Source organism: Asterias rubens, chromosome 10 (genome assembly GCF_902459465.1).
Source record: "Asterias rubens chromosome 10, eAstRub1.3, whole genome shotgun sequence".
Taxonomy (NCBI): Eukaryota; Metazoa; Echinodermata; class Asteroidea; order Forcipulatida; family Asteriidae; genus Asterias; species Asterias rubens.
This window is the reverse complement of record NC_047071.1, coordinates 19,817,194-19,840,424: the sequence shown is the minus strand read 5'-3', so window position 1 is coordinate 19,840,424 and position 23,231 is coordinate 19,817,194. Positions and strand designations below refer to the sequence as shown.

The window sequence follows — 23,231 nt, the reverse complement described above, 5'->3', positions numbered from 1 at the left end:
CCTTGTTTCTTTAGTAGAGAATTTATTTCAGAGCATTCTGATCACATTGATCAAGCTCAACTGAATCATCATCCATGGTTGCACCATATTGGTAGTCAGGTTCCCTGTTTCCTGTGCAGCACCATTTTAAGTGACACACTCATGGGTTAGACACACACACCACATCGTCACCTGCAATACAACTCCCATAGTGGCAGACAATGGGCAGATGAAAGCCGTGTGTGATATTGATGCAATGGGGTCTGTACTTTGAATAAATTTGTTAATCAAATGAGGTTTGCAGTACATCTCTTTTGAGTAGTCCTGTTGGTTCTGAAAAGACTCAACGCTTCGAGCAGTATTCTCTGATCGTCTTCGTTCAGTCTTCTTTTTTTGCCAGAAAAACTTGTTTTATTCTTTTTTAATAAGATTTAGCCATCACCGAGGAAGCCTACCTTCTCATCATCAGACATGCTCCTAGTCTCAAGAGCCTTGGTTGCCCTGGGAACAGAAAAAAAAAGATAAAAGAAAGAAAGAGAAGATTAATAGGCTGTCTTTCTTCACACAAAAAAGGAAGAAATTACAGTTGGGACATTGTGTCTCAAAATTTGCTGTAACCAGAGAAAAAGAAGGCGTATAAACTCAGAATACAAAGAGCCATAAATGAAGAGGAAGAGTGACATTCAGACAGGCATGATTTGTACTTGGCTCATTGGAGGAATATCAAATCTTGTCCAGCTATTAATTTTACAATTCTTTTATACTACATGTAATTGGTTATTATGATGAAACATGTACAATTTGCCTGTAATGAAATGCCCTGGATTGTACTAGGCCACTCTTTTTGTTAAACTAGATGACAACTGTTTTTATGGTGGAACCTTTACATGTAAAATGACAGAATTCAAGTAGGCTTTCCACATTCAAAACAGGATGCCCATAAAACTAAAAGCCAGCCAGACAACACATTGCATGTCTGAGGGGGAAACAGGTACATTTTCCTGTGCTGAACACTGTAAAAATCATGTACTCGTGAATAAGACAACACAAATCCAAGTTTGTTTTGTTCTATTTCCCAGTGGACTACATGTAAACTTGCACCTGCTAAAATAATAATACCCAATCAATTGCCGGGTTTCATGTTCACATAACAGGTGTCTAACACACAGTATACATGTAGCATTAGGGTTTTTACTGAGGATTGAATTAATTATCATAAGCATTCACAGGTTGTGTGTCTAGCTAGTGAAACTACAGAGCTCTGAAACACAGTCATCTTTCAATGACTAATACATAGTTCATAACCAATGCAGTGTCTGCTGGACATAGTTCATTACCAATGCAGTGTCTGCTCGACATAGCTTGCACACCACAGGGATGCTGACGTGCGTATACCTAGCCCCTGCATGTAATCAAAATGAGCACTGTACACTGAAGTGCTACATGCAACTTCAGAATGCAACTCACGAATCAGCGTTGTTGCGTTAATAATGTGCCAGTACAAATCCTGGCACCCACACTAATACCATCCCATGCTACAAAACAACCATTATAATTCTGAAGAAGAGTATGATAATGTACACGCTATGGACCGAAACACATCAAAACTGATCGTGTCTTTAAAAAAATATAAATCTTTCCAACCCCAATAAGAGTTTAACCGATCCCCTAAGGAATGTGAGGGTACAGTATGCATGAGAATGAATAAATCAACATCAAATTTGACCTCTGTTAATAACTGATTTAATATCAACACTCTGAAGTTCCTGTTTGAATGGTAGAGCCGAGAATGATTAAACAGAAATGTTATCAACTTGATATGATCCAGTCGTCAGACAGCACTCGACCAATGACCGCAGCGCTTCAAACAAACAGGAACTACATGAAGACTTCAATACCGAATGATGGGAAGTGGGTACATGTAACCTGGTATCACCCATTTTTACAACCCATCTAAAACCAGAATATAACCTCTTCCTAGAATATCCACAGCTAAATTACTCAAGTATCAAACCACTAACAAGACCGTGACAGGTCACAATTTCACCAACTGCAGGAACTCTACATGATGCATAAACATTGGTCAACGTTGCTTTAAATTGAAAGAACACTCACATGGGACCTAAATTTTTACTGACAAAACGGAGTGTCCTAAACTGTCCCAAAGACAAGGAGAGCTAAAGTGAATTGTGAATTGGGTTTTCAATCCTTGCCAGATTGGTGGTTTTTCTCTATTTAGGGTTTTCCAACTCGCATCTATCTAAATCAGACATGAATTTGCCACCTAAAACTGACATTTTGCATTATCTGCAGGCCTACAGGTCACAGTTCGACTAATTTTTTGGGGTAACTTGATTTCATTAACAGAAATTTATAAACCACGTTATTAGTCGCCTGGTTTTTTTCTGTGCAACATCCATTTTCCAGATCACACCACTGGTCCCTGGGAATTGTTTGACTGTCATCAAAACACCTCAAGAGAATTTGTTCATTCATTGCCCTGTTTCAGGCAACTATCTTTCCCTGGTCTGTCAGCCGGAATGTCAGGTGTGGTGGATGCCAGACCAGCTGTGTATTATTTGGACATACATTTACAGGAAATCCTCTGCCCATGGTCCTTGTAACTAGTTTCCGCATTCACAATCAGAGATTGTCTCCTTTTTCATGTATTAATGCTTGAGTGTCGAATTATTCAGCGCTTATTAAGGCTACAGATTTTTCACACCTTGGAAAATGAAGCCAGCTGGGGTCTAGAAAAGCAATGTGACACTGTGTCTGTGTTTTTATTAGGGTAGTACTTTCATTTCTGATTGCTATTTGTACTTCAGAAACGGCAGATTGTTACTGATGCCTCTCTCAACCAAAGGTCATGGTTTGGTTGTTGTGGGCACATGCTGATTCATAAACGCAATAACGAAGCAAGATGCAATAAAAGTAATGTGAAAGTTTCAGCTGAATGCAGTATAATAGGCTGAGAAAACAGCAAAAACCGTCACAGTATTTTCATAAGACTATGTAGGCAACTAGGCATCAATACTTTGTATATATTTGGTTTGCGGTAACACCATGTGTATCTACTTGCCAGGTAGAGTTGGTTCTTAGAGAACTGTCTTTCTTTATTCTACTACCACACAGTAGATTTACATGTATCGGATATTCAGGAGAATTCTCAACTAGGCACCATTATCAATTATGACGTGGTATTATGCATTTGATAATCAGAAATAATTTCTTGACCCCATTGGATTATTTACAAGTGTTTGGTCACAACTTGGATCTAAAGTAACCATCTCTACAAATTGCACACTGTTGCTGGTCGGTGTATTGTCAGATTATACTTTCATTTGCAAAGAAATAACATCTGACTTCATTATACATTGTACCTGACTATATAAATTCACATTCATTTTGTTCAGACGATCCCTTTCAGTGGAATGAGCACGAATCCTTAACAACAGAACAAGACATTAAATTATGACAGGCTCTGATGGCAATAAAAACTACACTGCATTGAGAGATGCACACACGCTGGCTCTAAGCCTTCTGGCAAAGATATTTTCCATATTTAGAACCACAGGAATGTACTTGGAATATCACAATCACATTATAAAACAGCTTTGAGGCAGGTCAACCAGAGCTTTACGATTCCCAGGAGTTTTAATTTAACCTCGTGCTATACATGTAGGGCTAAATAAACCATGGGTTTATTTAATCTCAAATTACATTTTGTAATCTCAGACCAAGGTTAAACAGAATGGGAAGGGCAAAGTCTGCTTCCAAAAGATCTTTACAGGGTTATAATCAATTAACTATTTCAGATTCCCACTAGTCCCCCCCCCCCTACATTTGATTACACTGCCCCATGCTTTTTAAATGATTAACTAAGGGTGTCAAATCCATGTGTGGTTGCACTGTGAACTTGAAACAATTATTTCAAGATATTTCACCCGCTGGATAAAAAGACTACAAGATCCGATCTCCTTCGGGTTTACATGTACCTTTGACAGGGGCCCAATTTCATAAAACGAACTCCATCTTAAAAACATAAGCTGGAAGACTTTTGGACTTCAAGACAAAAGTAACGTCTGAGCGTAAAAATCCATCATAACAAATTGAAATTCGTTTTCTGGGCAGCTGAAAATTTCCAGCCTTTTTCGATGCTCAAAAGAAAATCCTGTTGTGTTTATTTCGATACCAAAGTTGGACACCTCCTTTAAAGGTAAACACCTGCTTTAAAGGTGGACACTTCCTTTAAAGCGGTAACCTTTGAATGTAAACACCTCCTCCAAAGGTACATGTACATGTTGACACCCCTTTGAAGGTATACATAGACCTCCTTCAATTTTAAAAGGTAGACACCTCCTTTTAATTTTTGAAAAGTGGACACCTTCTATGAAAGGAATGTAACTCTTCTTGTTTGCAAAAGGTCACTCAATCTACACTTTGAACCCTGTAATGGCAGACATAGTGCAGCTCATTCAGATTTCTCTCTAGGTGCACACAGGAATGGGGTGGGGTGCTTGTACATTTTGTGTAAATGCTGTAGTGTGCAAACAAGGTGTGTATTGTCTGCTATGGTAAGGGCGAAGGCTACACCACTGTAGTTACTCTCTATTCAACTGAATACAGGACATATACAACCAATGTACACTGTGCAAGGTATATGGGATCAACTGAACCATATGATGTAACTATTAAAGTAGTTTATGGGCCAACTTTTGCCTCACTGATTTTCTAATGAGACTGCTCAATGCTGTACGGACAAACAACATGCATTTTAACATTTGATGTGCCTTTACATAGCCGACAGTACGCAAAATAAGGTTTCCTTGGGTTAGGCGCCTAAGGCCTGTGTCTGTTCCTTGATGAGAAAATAGAATTAGCTGTTGCAAACTGTATCCAGTGGTACTAATGCAAAAAATATTAAATTACCAGTTGACCCTAGCAAAGTCTTACTGGATTCATTGATGAGTAAATTGTTTTGCTTGTGCGTGTGTTCTTCCAAATTCTTAGTAAAACCTTCCTGTTAAGTTTTTCATTACACAGACTACATGTACATGTATAACACACCAGCCAAGTCAAAAACAAGGACCAGAAGCATTGAAACAGTACATGAAATACTTGTAGGCTACTGCACATGCTTAGTGCATGAACGTTGGGTACACGTAATTTGTCGGTAAAAATATGTAGCTTTCTATCCTCCCTACTGTGAACCCTTTTCGGTGCGGTGCGGTGCGATGGCTCACTGTTCCATGTCAGATGAAATTACTACTCACTAACTCTCTCCATGCATGAGGACAATTCAGTCGCCAGACGAGGCACACTTTAGGAGACTCATCAACATGAAAAGAACCCGCCAAGGGTGAATACCGACTAGTGAAATAGTTCACTCCGCAATGGTGTGTTCATCACGATTGGTTTGTTGGGTTTCCTTTTCAGTTCAGTGAGTCAAAGGAATTCCTGGCCTCACATTCTAGTGGGATCTAGGAAGGATGAATTAGGGTTTAGAAGTTGACTGGGCGAGACTAATAATGCACCCTTGACATGACTTCATATTATTGGAATTTATATGGTTTAGGTAATTATAAAATCAACAAACATCACAATCCCAAGTTGGTATTGTCAGGCATGATAATTGATCCTTTGAAAAAGGTAGGAAAAGTTGATTGAGTACAAGGGCTGACTTACATGTACTACATTATGGTGTACACTTTACTTTTCAGGGTATTTATTCAAAATTGTCCTGAATTTTCCCAAGGGCAAAAACATCAGACTGAAGCAGGAAGAATAATATCATACCTGCATATTACTCTTGAAAACGTTAATGAGAACTTCACAAAAAACCTTGAAAAGCTTAACTGGTTTATAAGCTTGGGCGGTTCCTTCGGTTACCCGGTTCTACCCGGTTCCAAATTGAAAACCGGACCGGCGGTTCCACTCTTCTGTGGAACCGGGTACCCGCTTTTGTCGGTTCCGATTTTAAAAGACCGAGTCCCAACTATAAAAGGCTCTGTGGAGCCGATCCTGCGACGAACCGGCTCTAGAAATTGAGGCTTGATGTTGAAAGCGGTGACCGCAGATACAGTGTGCAAAGGCTTCAAGCCGACATGAGTATCAACTATCACGTGTGGCTGCATACACAGTGCACAGCCCCCTCCAATGCATAGGCATCTATATATGTATATCTCATGCATATACATGTACATGTACAGAGTCCAAAGTCCAAATAGACAGCACGTTGTGATTGGCTGCCGATATATCCATATTCATAAAAGCTTGCCCCATCCATGCACAAAACACACAGTACTGTATGCATGTACAGGCATGTACAGGCATGTACACTTGTATGTACAGAGACGACACACTACGGACATACTGCACTAAGGATGTACTGCACTACGGACGTACTGCACTACGGACGTACTGCACTACGGACTTACTGCACTGCGGACGTACTGCTACACAACGGACGTACTGCCGGCTAAATCAAAGACTTGGTTAAATGCAGGGAGAATAGGTGCTCGGTGGCACGATGTCTGATTGACTTGGGGTGGGTATTCTGGTATTTTCGTTAAAAATAGATCGGCTCCAATTGTGTGTGTGTGAGCTCGGGACCGATGTCTGATTAACTTGGTTATTTTCAGTTAAAATAGATCGGCTCAATTGTGTGTGTGTGAGCTCGGGACGGGCGGCTTATGTTTTATATTGAATTGGAACCGGGTATGTCTCAGAACCGAGCTTTTTTTCGGAACCGGAACCGAGCCCCAAATTTCTTGAACCGCCCAAGCTTACTGGTTTAGGTGCGTTGCTTTTAAAGCTAATGACACAAGTGTCAAGACCATGACTCTAAACTACAAGCCTACAGGAATGGTGCACATGTACATGAACCTAGACATGCAGTCCCCCTTCTATTGTTAACTGCACTGATAATGATCCACTAATCAATCAATGTTTCCTCACCCAAAAAACACAACATTCCACTGGGCTTATTATTCCCTTCCACCACAGTGCACTGATGGCCAACTGATGGCACCCATACCAGCACAACTCCAATAAACATTGCCTCTAGATGACCTTACAAGGTTAGAGGTCAACCGAGGTCACGGCAACATCATTGAGTGAGGTCAATTATATTTGTCTGGCAAGGATCCAACCAACCATGTGTGACACCGTGGTTGCTCCATGGTGAAACACTGTGCTGTACAAGTGCTCGACAGTACATGGTGCTTGGTTACTGTTGTTAGGGAGATCGTGTGTCAGATTGTCTCCAAGTTTTGAATCAATAGCTCTGCTTTAAACAGGTATACAGGATTGGTCGAGCTGACAAAATAGTCTCAAAAAGTGTTGCAACCCAATCTTTCTTGATCCTCCTTCATACTGCACTGACCTTAAAACCCTAAGTCCTTCTGAATATTTTACTTCCACAAGGACCCATTTCACTAAATGGCGCACACACATGACTATCCTGTCAGCCATTTTGGAAATCAAAATGGACACAAAGGAACCGACTCCCAAAATGGCAGATATTGTATACAGCTCTAGGTGCGATCCGTGTCAAGCGCGGGTCAACAGAAGGACTTGGGGAAGTTAGACTTGCTCTAATAATGTCCAAAGAACAAACATGTCAGACACTTGAACAGCTGACTGAGGTGCTGTAAATTCCAACCATTGTAGATGAATTGGATAGTTTTCCAAAGCAGACCTTGTTTGATTGTAACTATGGTGAAGCATGGAAGTAGAAACAAACCACACCTAACCTTGGAATGTTTTTTCAGGGTAAAGTGAGAGCTCACAGTGTGAGGTTACCCATGACGATGTGTATAGTCAGGACACAATGATTGCCATTGCCCTTTATAGACCCAACCTAATTATGCACTAACAAGTCACCAAGGCCTGCAGCTATGGTTACTAATCTGACGGAGTCACATTAAAATAATGTGCGAATCATCCTAAGCTTGGGCGATATCGATTTATTTTATTCACAATATATCGCCGACAATATATCGCGATATTCGATATAATCGCGATTAATGAAATTTGACATCATCAGTCTTAAAACTCCAAGTGAAAGTTGTAGAAGCGACAGTCCTAGCATAAGAGAGGTGTTCTAATGACCTATTCTTCTGGTTTTACTCCAAACCTATGGGGTGCAAGATGTCTCAGCTAGCAAATACATCGCGATATTTAATCGATATATCGCGATTATCGCGATATATCGATATTTCGATTAAAACCAAATCCATCCGATATCGAAATCGTGTCCAAATTATTATCGCGATATTCGATAATATCGTGATATCGCCCAAGCTTAAATCATCCAATGAAATCAGGCCAGATTGTAGGGAAAATCCTGAAAAATTGACAGCACTTTCCTTTGGGTGTGTAGATGAACGAAGCTGAAAGTGAAACACCCTTAATTTACATTGTTATCTGAAGTTAATATTTGAATTTGATATCTGAAGGGTTGGTGTGTCTCAGTTTTCAGTTTTGTTTAAAGGCAGTGGACACTCAAAATATTGGTATACTCAAAATAATTATCAGCATTAAACCTTACTTGTTAACGAGTAATGGGGAGAGGCTGATAGTATAAAACATTGTGAGAAACGGCTCCCTTTGAAGTAATGTAGTTTCCGAGAAAGAAGTAATTTTCCATGAATTTGATTTCCAGACCTCAGAATTAGATTTTGACTGAGGGTCGAAATCAAGCGACTGAAAGCACACAACTTCTTGTGACAAGGGTGTTTTTTCTTTCATTATTATCTCGCAACTTCGACGCCCAATTGAGCTCAAATTTTCACAGGTTTGTCACATTACGCATAATATGTTGAGATACACCCAGTAAGAAGACTGGTCTTTGACAATTACCAATAGTGTCCAGTGTCTTTAAGTTGGCGCAGAAACCGGAAGAACAACAAGGCCAAGGGTTTCATCACTGTATAGCAGAGCAAAGTGCTACACACTGTATATCAAACTTTGCTACTAAAAAATCACAACTTGCTACTCAGTATTTGTGCATGCAGTGTGCACAAAATAAGTTCACACTAATTGTTTTGATATGCAAAATTGCTGGATGAAATCTCTCCCTGTTCTTCCGAGAAAATCGCAGGGAGATCCATGAAAAATAAGGAAACATCCCAGACAAATCGCAGGCTTGTTGAGATTTATTGGTACAACATTGGTGGTCTGCAATTTGAGCTGCCAATTGTCACAAAAGTTGAATCCTTGCAGCAGCCACAAGTGACTTCCTGAGACTAGAAGGTTAATAGTCCTTGAATTAATCATGTCAGCAATTTTTATTCAACTGTTCAGGGTTATTTGGCTCCTCAAACCAGGACCCACCTGCAAGCTCAGATAGCTCCCATGGAAATAAACATAAAAACCATACATTGTAATGTTTACATCCCTGTGGAGAAATCTTTTGTTCTTTACTGTGTCCCTGTACTTAACGGCATCACATTTACTTTGTACACAAGATTCCTTTTTGGAGCGCCCAAGACTTTAGAATTTTCTGATTGCAAATAATTTCTTGAGTGGTATATCTAGCTATAGGCCTAATACTTTGCTCATGGCAAAGATTCTTAAATACCAGATTCTTTTGAAAGTTTAAAAAAAAAAATCAGTTCGACACAGAAGTTTACTACCAGAAAACTATCCCATGAATTATCTGGTTTCTAGCTTAAAAGATCACCCAAAAACTGGAATTTATAGAAATAAAAAAACCCAGTTCTCAATCTTTAGGGAATGCACGAGTGACTTGCCAATCACAACAGACTTGATTAACCAATCTGAATTAGTGATTGACCATTAAGTATCCTGCAATACTTCAAACAAGTGTAAAAATATCGTGTTTAAAGTTCAACTTCATGCACATCATTGGCCCAGTCAATCCCCCCCCCCATCCCCTCCAATTTGGTGGGTTGTGCCATTATTTTCTTCCTCCATGGTTGTGCCAACCAGGGTTGTAACATATCACATCAAAGTGATTAGGCTTATCAAGGAAGCTCAAAGTTGGTTTAGAAGTGAACAAGATTGTTAAAATTCAATAGTTCAGCAGAGCCATAAACATGTTCCTCGTCAGCTGAATAGAGGTTTGTAAGAGGAGGCACCAAGTCAAAGTCATTCAGGCCTTTGATTCTACCTTTCGGTCATTGAAATAGTGCCTGAAACTATTCTTGCTTAGGTACATGTAGGCCATAGTTCCTTAGTTTAGACTTTTTGCTTGTGTAGTGCAAACTTTATGTTTACTAATCATTCTCAGGGCAATAACCATGTAAGCACAGAAGTTTCCAGAAAAGCAAGAGCCATGGGCACAGCGAACCACTGTTAGCCAGAGGGGTGTCTGGTTGTCTTTTGGACACCCTGTTTTATTCGTCTGATGTATTGTTAAAACAAATTGGACACCCAGTTTTTGACACCCTTTTACCAAATCCTGGCTGAAACCTTGAGGAACAAACATGTCTTAAGAATGGCTGCAGTTTGATGACTCACCTTATGTGTAGTTCAGCTTGCTCTTCTACTTCAGTGAGTTTTGATGAGAGTTCATCTTTCTGTGTTGTGAGTCTTGAGATATCATCGTCCATAAGCTGTGTCTTGCGGATCAAGTCTTCCTTCTCTGCCTCAGCCTAAGGAAAAGTAATTTAAAAAAAGTTGAGAAATTAAAAAATATTGACCTGAATTGTACAGTCAACCAATTCAATCAACAGGTATTACAGTACTGAAAATAAAACAATTTATTTTCATCAGATTAAGAAAGCTGCTTGCCAGTATAACAGCGTTCTTGATAGGCAAACAATCAGATTGGAGTATGTGTGGGAGGAAAGAGCTAAAGTAAAATGCAGTGATGTGATTCAAAGAATGTGATATGACTTGTGGGTCTGGGTACTCTATTATTCTAGACCAAGAACCACCCAGATGTTAAACAAATTCTGTATAGAAATAAAAAACTACAGGTTTGAACACAATGTGGACTACATACAGTTATTTCACACTTAGCTGATTGCTTTTCATCTTCCAAGAAAACTGAAAGGCTTCAAAAGGAGATTTTAAGAAAAATCTGGAAAGCAGGAAAAAATCCTAAGAAATCACCTGTCTGCTAATCCTGAACGATTTAATACTCAAATTGACCTTTATTTTAAGCGTAAGTAATTTACATCCATGGATTATTTATATTTATAGACTAGTTTACTGAATTTTGTTTGATTTAACCCAAGGCTGTGATACAAAAACACATGGCATACTTGACTAGTAGTAAGAGGGCAAAGGCATAATGTAAATTATACAGTCAGTATGTTTGTACACCAATGCAGCATGAGCTTGGCATCCCCCATTCGTTTTTTTGCTACACTGAGCACACTACACATGTGTGGTACATGTAGTACATTCATGGTTACATTCATGGATACATTCATGTGTATTATCATATGAAAATTCCGCTTCCAATATGGAACTTGCTCATTAAAGTGAACGCAGCATGTGCCCGTCTTTCCAATGTGAAATGACTACTTCAAATGAGCTCCATACCACAGCTGCAGACCTCAAAACAACCCACTGGTGCCTTGTGCTTTTGCCGTGGTGCCCTCTGCAAGGTTCCAATACAAACTGACATTTCCCTCAAGTGCCCCCTGCTAGAGCAAAATTGCTGCGCTCTTCAAGAGCAAAGTTCAAGGCCTACCATAGGAAATCATTTTAGATGAAGGCGTGGCAAAGAGCAGACCAAGAGCAGAAGGTACATGTAAGGTCTGGACAAGTACCCAGGGGTCATGCACAGCCCCAAGATAATGAAGGGTACAGAAAGAGATTCAACCCCAAAGCAGAAGGCCAAATTAAACCCCCCAAAAATGAAATAAAAAATTAGATTAAAAAAAATAAGGAAAAAGCAGAGCACACAAACACTGTACGAGTACTTTCAATTTAAACAAAAATAAGGAAAAACAATATAAATAGATAGCTAACAAGTTTTGATATTATTGTAATGTCTATAACAATGTTCCAAACTCATAGAATGTTAATCAATAGGCACTTAATTATAATTAAGCTAGATTTGTAATGACATGCATTAGGCTCGGCTTGACACATGTACACACAAGCTTTTCACAGGAAGTTTGTTATCAAAAAGCAAATCTTATTTTTTGAAGCATTTAATCCTTTGAACAATCTGCAATGCATCCTGGAAAAGGGTTCAATGCTGTATCCTGAATACAACAAGCTTATCAATTTAAGTATCTTAGCCTAATTAAACATTGTTAAACTAATTATAGCCTCACTGCATGAAGTACAGAGCTGCCAACATTTGCACCTTGCAATCAGGGAGATTTTGTTTTGACAGTCCGATCGAGTCAATCTACTAACTACAGAGTCCTGCCGTACATTAATTGGGATCGAACGACTACACAAATGGGTGCTATGCTCAAACCAGCGCTGCGACTGCACCCCCAATTCGAATACGTTTCTCCTTCTTTCAAACTTTATTTTTTGCCCCACATTCCGGTGCCGGGGTCAGCCAGCTACAAAAACTAAGTCCCCGCCCTGTGGGGTAGTTAGCGCAACATGGTAGGGAATACCATTGAATCACGCAGGACCAATTTTACACTGTCAACGACCATGTCTGCCGCTAGTCCTGGGTTCCCTCGTGATAGTCTTACAATTGATATGTGTGCATTATACGTAGAGGTGTACTGACAAACACATTTCAGCATTCAATCGGCTCACATGATAATGTTGTGCTGAAAATCAAAGCGCTGTTGGGTTTAACACGATGTAGCGAGTAACACAGAATAGGGCGGAGTGTGGTTTTCAGAACAGATGTTCTAGTCAAGTGTGGATTGGGTCACATCATGCAGCCTGGTTAAACATGATTCAAATATAGTCGAGATAATATTATAAATCGGGGAACGATTTCATCCAACAATATTTTGCATAGCAAACAATATAAGGCTGAACTCATTTTATATACATTGAATGATAATGCTATGGAGTAGCAAATCGTAATTTTTGAGTAGCAACCGAGACATTCTGTGTAGCATTTTGCTCTGCTACGTACTATACAATTACAATTACAAAAAATACAAGGGATTCGTTTGCTTGAAGATGTGATTGTAAACCTAAATCATAAATGTAATGTTTGTTAATGTTAAGTTTGAAAATCAGCAATGAATGTGTACCTTATTCTTACTTTCATCTCCATGTCATAACATTTATCAACAAATAAGACATTATCAAAAATATTATATATTATGATATGAGATTTAGACACTGGAACACAAGAAGTCCTAAAAAATAACAACTTGTTACCCGTCTGGACATTGATCATTGCATTCCTTGCATGGTGAACCTTGCGAGAAAGTTTTTCTGTTCATTCACAGGGCGGGACCGGCTTCATGTAATGCGCAAGAAAAGTAAAGGTCATTTTCAGTAACACAATCTGCAAGCCGGCCAGACATGTCACTTTGGCTCAGGGTCAACTCGTCGAAGATTATTCTTATTTTCAATAAAACACACACTAACCTTCTGTTAAAAAACTAACTGATAACAACACTCTTGGCCCTACATGTCCTACTTCTGATGTAACACACAAAGACTAAAAAGTGACAGATTTGAGAAATAAATAAACCCCGTCTTACTGCTTCCATGCGATCTTTGTATTCCTTGGCAATCCTTCTTTGCCTGTCAGCTTCATCATGGCTTTCCTCGGCTTCATTCCTCAACTGAGCCAATTTCTTCTTCAGGGTTTCCATTTTTAGTGAAGTTACTTGATACAAATCCTAGCAAAATGACTACTCCACACGTCCTCGGTGTTAGTTCCTTGTTACTGGAGCAAATAGCAGTCTAAATTCACCGGTCTTTAGCACAAAACTGAAACTCAAGCTATGGTCACACAGTGTTCATACACAGCTAGCTAGCGATAATACATGTATTTAGTGGCACTCCCACATAACTCGCTTGTTATGCTATGGCCAGTGCACAAAATCACATTACACTATGCACCGCCGCCATGACCACATGTATATCAGATGCCCAGTAACGGGGGTGCCACTCCCTGTTTAGTACAGGTAATATGCTGATTAGATTCAGCTAAAAAACACGAGTTTTTAAAAAGTGAAATATAAATACTATTCAATCAGTTACATTTTGATTTCAATAAAACAAAAATCATTTGGAAAATAAATATTTTATAGGTTTTTTTTTTCAATTATAAAATGCGTGTTACGCTCGATGTCTGCTCAAGGTCACATTTTAATGATGGTGTTTAATTGAATAAGTTTATAGTGTGACAGTTTGAACTGAAAAAAAACCTAGTGATAACACAATACAAGAGTTTCAATAGCTTTAAAATAAATTATTTATACACTTATTTGAGTTGATTTGTTTTTCCAAAGTCTAAGTATTCCCATGTTAGACTAGGAGTGTACCCCCCTACAACCTCCCTGAAAGGTGTTTCACGGCTGAGTCACTGACCCAGATAATATTACCACTACGCGAATAAACTAGATCCAAAGCTTTTCGCATAGTTTGTTAAAATCTAGCCGTTGAGAAACAAACTGTCGTTGTATATGATTTCTTTTGCAAAACCATCTTTAAATTTACGTAAAAGCACCATAAATAAGTTAATTCATTGATGAAATATCGATTTGCGGATGAATATTCTTAAACAGGTGTTTTTTAGTTGTGATTGGTACCCGTTACGTTTCCAAAATTACAGCCTGTTATTAAATTAATCAATTTTAATAAGGCGACTATGTTCTCCCCTAATGAGTGTAAACATTGTCTTTAAAGTGTAATCTTAACTGTGTTTCCAGAGTTAAAAATGCATAGTGAATTAGTCAGGGAAACCCTTTGGTGACAAGCCGATACTATTAATTATTATGATTCATTATGAATATTATTATAATATTATTTTGTAGCAGGTCATTATGATAATATATAATAACTTTGTTTATGGGGAATATTACAAACCCTAGATTACATTTATTTGTTACTCAATTAAATACTGGACACCAACCAACTCCAACCAATTTCTACCTCCGATGCTCCAACCAAATGAACCAGTGGAACTTTTCTCACGAGCGCCGCCGCCCATCCCCAAAAGCAAAACCAGGAGCTGTAAGTTTGTTCTAAGCTCCATATATAATTCGACTGTCAATTTCTGAAATATATATATTTCAAGAAGATGCAAGGCGTTTTTTGTTTAATTTTTAAAAGTATCGGGGAATTGGTAGCTCAAACAACAAAATATTGAATTTTTATCGCGCGGTCATAAACTCTAGCAAAGGAAAATGGCGTCAAAAACCACCACAAATTTAGACCGGATGACAGTGGCTTCATTTTCACGACTTCAACACTTCCTGACAATAGTTCCAAATGCCTCTTCCTCTGTCAATACATTTTAGTCAACTAGACAGATTTAGGATATCCTCTGACATCACATAATGGAGATATAGTGGCAGTCTTTGAAGAGGCGAGAGTAGACACCGCACTGCAACCACCAGTGCAGTGCAACAGGTCCCGCCTCCGCGCGGAGATACCGGAACCGACAATTGGAAGCCAATGCCCGCAATGGCACAGTGGAGAGGTAATGGGTGGTACACCGGGGTGTGTAACACTTACAATGGCCAACGAGCCACGTCAAAACCTAAATTGCAAAATTAGCACATACTGTCATGTCACTTGAATAAAGACACCAATATTAAAATACCTCAAAATGCACAAACAAACCCATATTCTTACAATTTCCAATCGTTCTTTGTAGTCCTTGGCTATTCTCTGCTGTGCTGCAGCATTATCCTCTGCCACCTCCACCTGCTCTCTCAACGAGGCCAACTTGATTTTAATAGATTGCATTTTCCTTTTAATTAGTGGTTATTCCTCAAAGACAAGAGTTAACAATTGACACAGGTTCTCTCAGAAGGCTGAACTGGAGTATAATTCCAAAGTCAGTATCCAAACCGGACGGGTTTTTTCTCTGCCAGACTTTTAAATTTCACATCCAGTTTTTGAGGAGGCGTTCCAAATTGGTACTGCAGCAGAAAAGTTGTATTGAAAACGTATGGTACAAACTAGTATGAGTGTTGAGTTTGGGTTCTCAGTTTCAGTTCATGCACACTGTATGTACATAATACAGTCAACCGTGAAATGGCTTTTATTATCAAGCGGGTACATGACCCGGGGGTGTCACTTACATACAACAACGGAGAGTATAATCGGAGTCAAAATCTCGAAAACTGATATTCTGTTCGAAAAAACAGCAGTTGGGTTACTTTTATTTAAGCGGGACAACTATGCCCAAGAATGTATTACAAACGTAAGTTTTTTTTAATGAAGGAAAACGCACGACAAGCTTTACTTAGATTGAATGACATGACAGTTATGGGCCTAATTGTGTTTCAACAAAACACCCGTTCCTTGAATAATAAACAATTTAGTTAAATATAACATAATATAAATCATCAAATATAGACAATGGTAATATCTTTATGAACGGGACGATTTTAAAAAGAAACAACCTACTCCTATACTTTATCACCGGAAGTTGAAAATCTGTACTTTCGAATCATGAACTTCAATAAATAATAACGAAACTAATCTGTTTTACGTGCAGCTTCATTTTTATATGTAAGTTGTGTTAGAAAACAAATGTCATATAAATGATTAGTATAGCTTATTATAGCTTATGGAAAAGCACGAAGGCAACAAAGTGGGAGCCACCCATTTTTTATTAACAACTTTATTATGATTATCATGCAGTTACCCACTCCGGTGTGAACAATTCACTTCATCATCAACAAAAAGTTTAAAAGTCACTCGATTTATACAAATAGGAGTGCCTCCCCTGTAGGTGTTGCCACTGACCAGGCAGACCTCATAAGAACTACTGACAAAGGGGGGTTGTTTCTTTAAGTTACGTAACCACAGTGGACTATGGGGGAGACTTTACTAATTTGATTGTGTGAAATACTACCACATAATAATGACCCATTGTACGACATGTTGACGCATCTATTCATAGAGACACATTGGCAATGTAGGGAATGAAAATAATTAATAGTCAGTGAGTGTGTGCCTAGTACGCCCTCTTGTGTTGGCAGTATAATGTTGGAGAAGGTGGCCCAAAGACGTGTCGAGTCTTCGACTCGAGGCTCGTAAATAATACGCTGGTCGCCAGAAAAGGGACCAAGTTATGTTTCAGAAACGCCCATTTGTGTGCTTACCAGAAAAACAATTAATGCATTAAATACACCATTTTTCATGAGAAATGGTGGTATGCTACTTCATGTGTTGTATTAGCAAGTAATTTCTACTTTATTCGCTTACACCATCGAGGAATAAATTAATTTATCTGATTATCTCACTTTTTCCTCCATGCTTACACCTACCGCAGAAATTCGATCGGTAAAAAAACATGTAAACTTTGTTACAAAAAAGTAACCTTGTTCACGCCAGGGCAATTCCTTGCAGGCAAGATTACACTGACCATGATGGGAAATGTTTACACTTTGTGTCGTAAATTCCCACGAAAACAGCATTTATATGCTATATTTCTTTCTTCTTCAGAACGTGCCCGCCTACTTTATTAAAGTTGATAAAAACAGACGCAGACTTGTAAGTGTTTTCATCCATTGAGCTTCCAGACTCTATGGCTCTCTTATAAACACGTGTTGTCACTGGTAACTTAATTACATGGTCCATACGCTAACTAGCGTTTGTATTTAAAATGACTGTATAATATTGTAAAATGATATTAGAAAGCGATTCGTGATGGCCTCTTCACTGCATGCACTAGGCATGGCATTGTGGGTATATCAGTGCACAAGTTAAACATGCGTGTTCTCTCCCACAAACCACCACGAGACTCGCATGGCTTGCATACCATCAGTCCGCGGGTACTCTCGCCATATAAGGAGGTATGACGTCACAAGGCCACTCTTTACGCCATTTTGACTTACTATTCACATTTTGTATAGCAGCTAGTTATTAATTTCATTTTTAATAACGAAAATGTTTCACTAAGCTGGGACAAAAATGGAGACCTTCAAAATCTACCACCAGAGGGTCTAAAGACAAAATATATACATGTATATATAATGTCCTTCGTCTGTCTACATTTTTCTTTGTGTTTACTTCGATTATACAGTTATTGAGCCGGTAGACTGTATCCTTCATTTTCAAATCGGAGGTTTAAACTGTGAGTCACATTCAGTTGGTTTTCATAGGCACATTTTTTTTAAACAATATTTTACTCTAGTTCTTGTCATCTCAGCCCCTGTAATATGTGCGCTAAGATCATTATGGTGGCCAGGCTGGTGTGTGGTACAATTTTCTTGCCTTCTACCTCTAGGATTGAGTTATACTTGGATTGAGTTTTTAGTTCCTGAGTACCATGAGTTTCCCTTTAAATAAGTCCCCGGGTGTCTCCTCCCACATCTTAAAAAATTCCTTAAGTTTTCTATCCATGGGGTTCTTTACTAGTACATGGTTTGATTTTCTGAGAGTCCAGAATCAATGAAGTGAAAGATACCGTGCATGTGACCTCACAAACCTAAACAGCGCCCTCTCTGGGGTAAATGAAGACCTATCATTGGTTGAAAGTTGTTTTTGGCGCGTGACAGTATACGCGTGCACTTTTCCCCAGTTCTTTACCTCATCTTGGCAATGGCGACCAGTCAATGCAAGGGATCTATTGTACTGCTTGCTGGCTAGAGGTCAGGTATACCAGCTCATCACACCCTGGTTGGTGATTGTACTGCTTGCTGGCTAGAGGTCGGGGATACCAGCTCATCACAGCCTGGTTGGTGATTTACATAAACCCCAAATAAAATCTGAACCCCTGAGATACTAACTGTGACGGACGCCATTTTCCTTTGAGCTTCCGTCTGCCATTCTCGCTCATCATCCAAGCACCCTGATCCTCAGAGATAGGTCGTATCCAAATCGGTGACTACAGCTACGGCTGTGGTGTTATGCTGCCCACAGTTTTGCTCAGGCAGGACGTCCTACTTCAAGCATGACGATGCAGCCATAGCCGTAACAGGGATAGCCATAGCCGAAGCTGTAGTTACCAATGCGGACAGCCTTTCAAAATGGCTAGCGGCTCAAAAAACAGGTAACCAACAAAATCTTAGTTGTTGGTTCCCTTATTATTATGCTCAGCTAATGAATCAGTTTAACATTCTTTCTACACACCGAGGGTCTGCAGCTATAAGGCCGCATGGAATAATAATGTATACTTACTGCTGCCTGTGCTTTCTCGGCCTCCTCGAGCTTGTGTTCGTTGGTCGTCAGCTTGTCCTGAACCTGGTCGAGTTCACTCTCGATGGTCTTCATCTTAGACTGAAGTTCCTTGATCTCATCTTGGGCCTGAAAAGACAAGAAAGCAAACGATAAGAGGGTGAATAACAAGTCGAATTGCTGGGTCAATATGACCCAGAATCTGTTTCAAAGTGAACCCTTAATGAGTCAAAATAACGGATAATCTGAGGAACAATCATTCTTTCCGGTTATTATAATTGATATCATTGACGACCTTTGACCTTGCCAGCAGGCACACTCAATATCAATAATAACCCACTCTTTAAAGGTATAGCTGATCTTGCGTGAACTTTATACTAAACAATAATGGCCGACTGAACAGACAAACAAAACAAGCAACAGCGGTCTGTAAAATTGTATTATTATGATCTCGAAGTCAATGCAATCTTCCAGGCACACGTGGTATCTCGAATTACAGTGCGCACTATTTCATATGCAGGAAAACACAAAGGAAAACTGGTGTCTATATCTATTAAAGGCAGGAAATACTTTTGGTAATTTTCAACGTATCCTCACGTGGTGTACATAAAAGAACAAATCTTTAAAATATTTGCCCTCAATTGGCCATTGAACTTTTTTGCAAGAGAACTGTGCTTTCAGATGCCTGAGAAAGCCTTCATGCTAACACTAACCGCATATGTAACTGTACATGAAATGAAAAACCTTTGAAAATGTGTGTTTTTTTAAACCATTTTGTGAGTCCGGGAAACTAGTAAAAAATCATACATAAACTTCAGCTTGTTAACATAGTATTGTCTTTAAATTTGGTTGCAACAACCAACATTAGCTGTTAAAAAGAAAAAGTTTTCAGTAGATTTTTTTGGGGAATATTTCATTTCATTTCAGATGGAAATATTTCACAGAAACAATGATTATAGTTTGAACTACATAATCAACGATGATTGTTTTATCCTAATACCAATCCTGTAAAAAAACCTTTAAGGAATCTGTCCAAACGGATACACAACTTTTTTTTGAAGTCTCTCGACGGGGTATCACCAATTTATACCCCAATTATGGATAATAGAACCCCGAACAAGATATATTTTGATACTTTGTGTTTAATAAAAAGACAGAAAAGAAGAACGAGATTATATACAAGGGGTGTCGTTGCATTGTTTCCCGATTCATACTGGGACCATTGAAGACCTAATTAGGGCAAAAAGGGTTTCAAGTTATGGGCAATAAAAAAATAAATAAAAAAAACCTGGAAACATTTTGACCAAGTTGAAATTAATTTTAATAATGTATAGTTAATTACTTTTCTCCTTTTTTTCTTATATGAGATGTCTCTTAAACAAATAAGGCATATCCTGATTCATGATTTATAAGTTGCCACGACTAATTAATTGGCTAATTAGAAAACGGCAACCAGATTGGCATAAATCAAAAGTCATGGTAAACCTTGAATGATAAGCAACAAACTTATTTACACATCGACTTCTTATAATTGGAATTTGAACAATATTATCAAAGCAGCCGACTTTGGGACATTGGGCAAAATGGTGAAAATCATTGATGGCTGCCAAATCGAAAAAAAAAATTCATTTTTTTTTTACAATAATTTTCTAAATTACTGGAATCACTTTAAGCAATATAAAGTGTCTTGAATAGACGCTTTAGATGATCCATCGATTGTGAAATAGAAAGTATCGATTAAAATAATTGTTCATTAAATGGCCGTAGAGTTATATTTATTTGGGCATGGAATGTTGACTGGTATGCGTGGTATGTGCCCCGTTTGGGCACGTGCTGTACACCCTTCATTGGCGACACGCGACTGCACTGGCCGCTGTAGTACGACGACTGTTTTATGTCGACTAAAACAACCACACGATTAAACTTGGAGGGGGTGGGGTGCTGGGGTTGGAGTACATGTTTTCATTTCTAAATTTATATAATGGAGCGTTTTTATTTCTTGACGCAATAAAAGTTAGATATTATGTTTCGTTTTCACACGAAAATTCCTTGGCTCGTATAAAAAAATTGCCGCTAAGGTTGTTTGTGCTGAGCTTTTCAATTTTCACAATAAAAACACTTCCGTACTGTCACATTCATGGTATTATTTTTGTTTTCTAAATCACGTCTGGCCATCCAAGGACAGAAGTCACTTGGGTTTCGTGGCTGACTTAACAACCCTCTCAGTTCTTTCTTGAACAAAAGGTAAATCTGCAGGTTTTTTTTTATGACAGCTATAGACCACAACCTTGGTGGCAATGCTTGTTATGGTCTGGTTAAACATTCCCAAACTCCCATAGCAAACAATACACACAGAATGAGGCCCGTGAAAGGTCGGTGTTTTTTCGGTGTCACCAAATCACTTCTTCCGGCAATAACTCCAGGAAGGTTTTCTTGTGAGTCATAACATACTTTCTCCTGTACATGTAATACGTGCCAGGTCATTATAATGGGGCCTCAGAAATCATTCATTCTTATGCAAAGTATTCAATGCATTTATGTAGAGAGAGAGAGAGAGAGTACACTTTAGCTTCTTTGCCAAGTTACAAACTGTCAGTGAAAGGATGGTGGATCTTCTTTACGAAGTTACAAACTTTCAGTGAACGATTGGTACTTGTGTGGAGGGGTACCTTTTTGACACATAGTAATAACACACATGTATTGTCTACGAGAAGTTAAGTCTCTCTCTGAACTTGGTTATCTCATTTTGAAAGTGAAAACTCACCGCCTCTTCCCTCTCCTTAGCCGCTCTCATCTCATTCTCAGCGGTATCCTTCCCATCCAAGGCATTCTCTTTCTCCAGCTTCAAAGCTTGCATCTTTTTCTTGATGGCCTCCATTTTGGTAGTATGTGTTTCCGGGGACTCTCAACGACGACGAAAGAAAGGAAGAAGCGGCAACAAGGCGAGTGGAGCTTGGAATGTACAGTCGGCTTACTCCGATCAAGAAACTGGTCAGGCTAGACGGACGAACCTTCGCGAGTGCGCGGAATGTCAGGGGTGTTCTTGCAGTAGACAAGATGTGAAGTTTTCGTCTCCGAGCTGATGACCTTATGCTTGGTGTACACTGCGATTGCGCAGTGCGTCACGTGCTACGCGCAGAGCCAATGGAATGCGAGAAGTAAGAAGCCTTCTCTGGCACTCGGTGAATGAAGGCATTTGTACTATGACGTGCGGTTGATGGTCCCATAACGTGTTGTCGGTACGGATATAACATTCTCTGGCCCGCCATATAAGGGAGTCCCTTAGCTTGCGGATATTAACACATACATACATACACATACATAAACCATGCATAGACCAAGTCCAATATTTGCGTAAAAGCCTGTGACAAAGGAGCCATAATTGATATAATCCTTAACGAATATAGACCAAGTTATTTTACAAAGTCAAATTATGGTGAATTACTGAAGCATTGTCAATTATTTGATACTATGTTCCCAAAGTCCATGTAGGAAGTGATGGTGTTACATGGAGGAAGGTGTTACTTTGTTTCAATAATGATATCACTATTAGAGGTACCGCGATGTATACAAAGCCATTAAAAGAAATAACGAAGAAAAAGACAACAATTCAGCCAAAGAGTTTCCCTTTAGAAACCCCTTTCCAATTCGTGATGGTTGTAAAAAACAACAACATCAATTTCACAAAATCGCCAGCAAGTGATGAAAGTTGTCCAAGTGAGGACCTCCATGATGTTCGGCCATAAATAATTTGTCACCATTTATGATCACAGCTGATGTTGCGCAAGCAGTCATTTCCCCATCTCGTATTTATTTACAGTTATTATTTTTGTCCAAAGTTGTTTTTTTGTGGATTTTGATGTCAAAACCTGCCAATTTTTCTGGGGTAAAAACACCCATGAGTTGCATTTAGCACCGAATTGGAAATGATGCCGATTTGAGAGAAGTTATGTTTTCCAAGTCTCATATTGAAGTTTGAGGCAAAACAGTCTTTTCATTTAGGTTAGATCAGTAAAGTCCTGTACACAAAC

General features: G+C 39.0%; 1 protein-coding gene across 6 annotated transcripts in view; it reads right to left on the bottom strand.

The window, feature by feature from the left end:
- Window positions 1-22,249, bottom strand: part of LOC117295370 (tropomyosin-like) — a 43,322-nt gene extending 21,073 nt beyond the window's left edge. For 3 of the 6 annotated variants that reach the window (XM_033777978.1, XM_033777980.1, XM_033777979.1), the window contains exons 1-4: window positions 21,965-22,248; window positions 19,204-19,329; window positions 10,468-10,601; window positions 435-480 (exon numbers count right to left, since the gene is read on the bottom strand). In XM_033777978.1, the coding sequence (XP_033633869.1) occupies window positions 435-480; window positions 10,468-10,601; window positions 19,204-19,329; window positions 21,965-22,078 (420 nt within the window). In that variant the 5' untranslated portion in view covers window positions 22,079-22,248. Of the gene's footprint in view, window positions 1-434; window positions 481-10,467; window positions 10,602-13,598; window positions 13,916-15,702; window positions 16,058-19,203; window positions 19,330-21,964 lie in introns of those variants that run through there. The other 3 variants (XM_033777981.1, XM_033777983.1, XM_033777982.1) reach the window with 3 other exon arrangements.
- Between the last annotated feature and the right edge of the window lie 982 nt (window positions 22,250-23,231).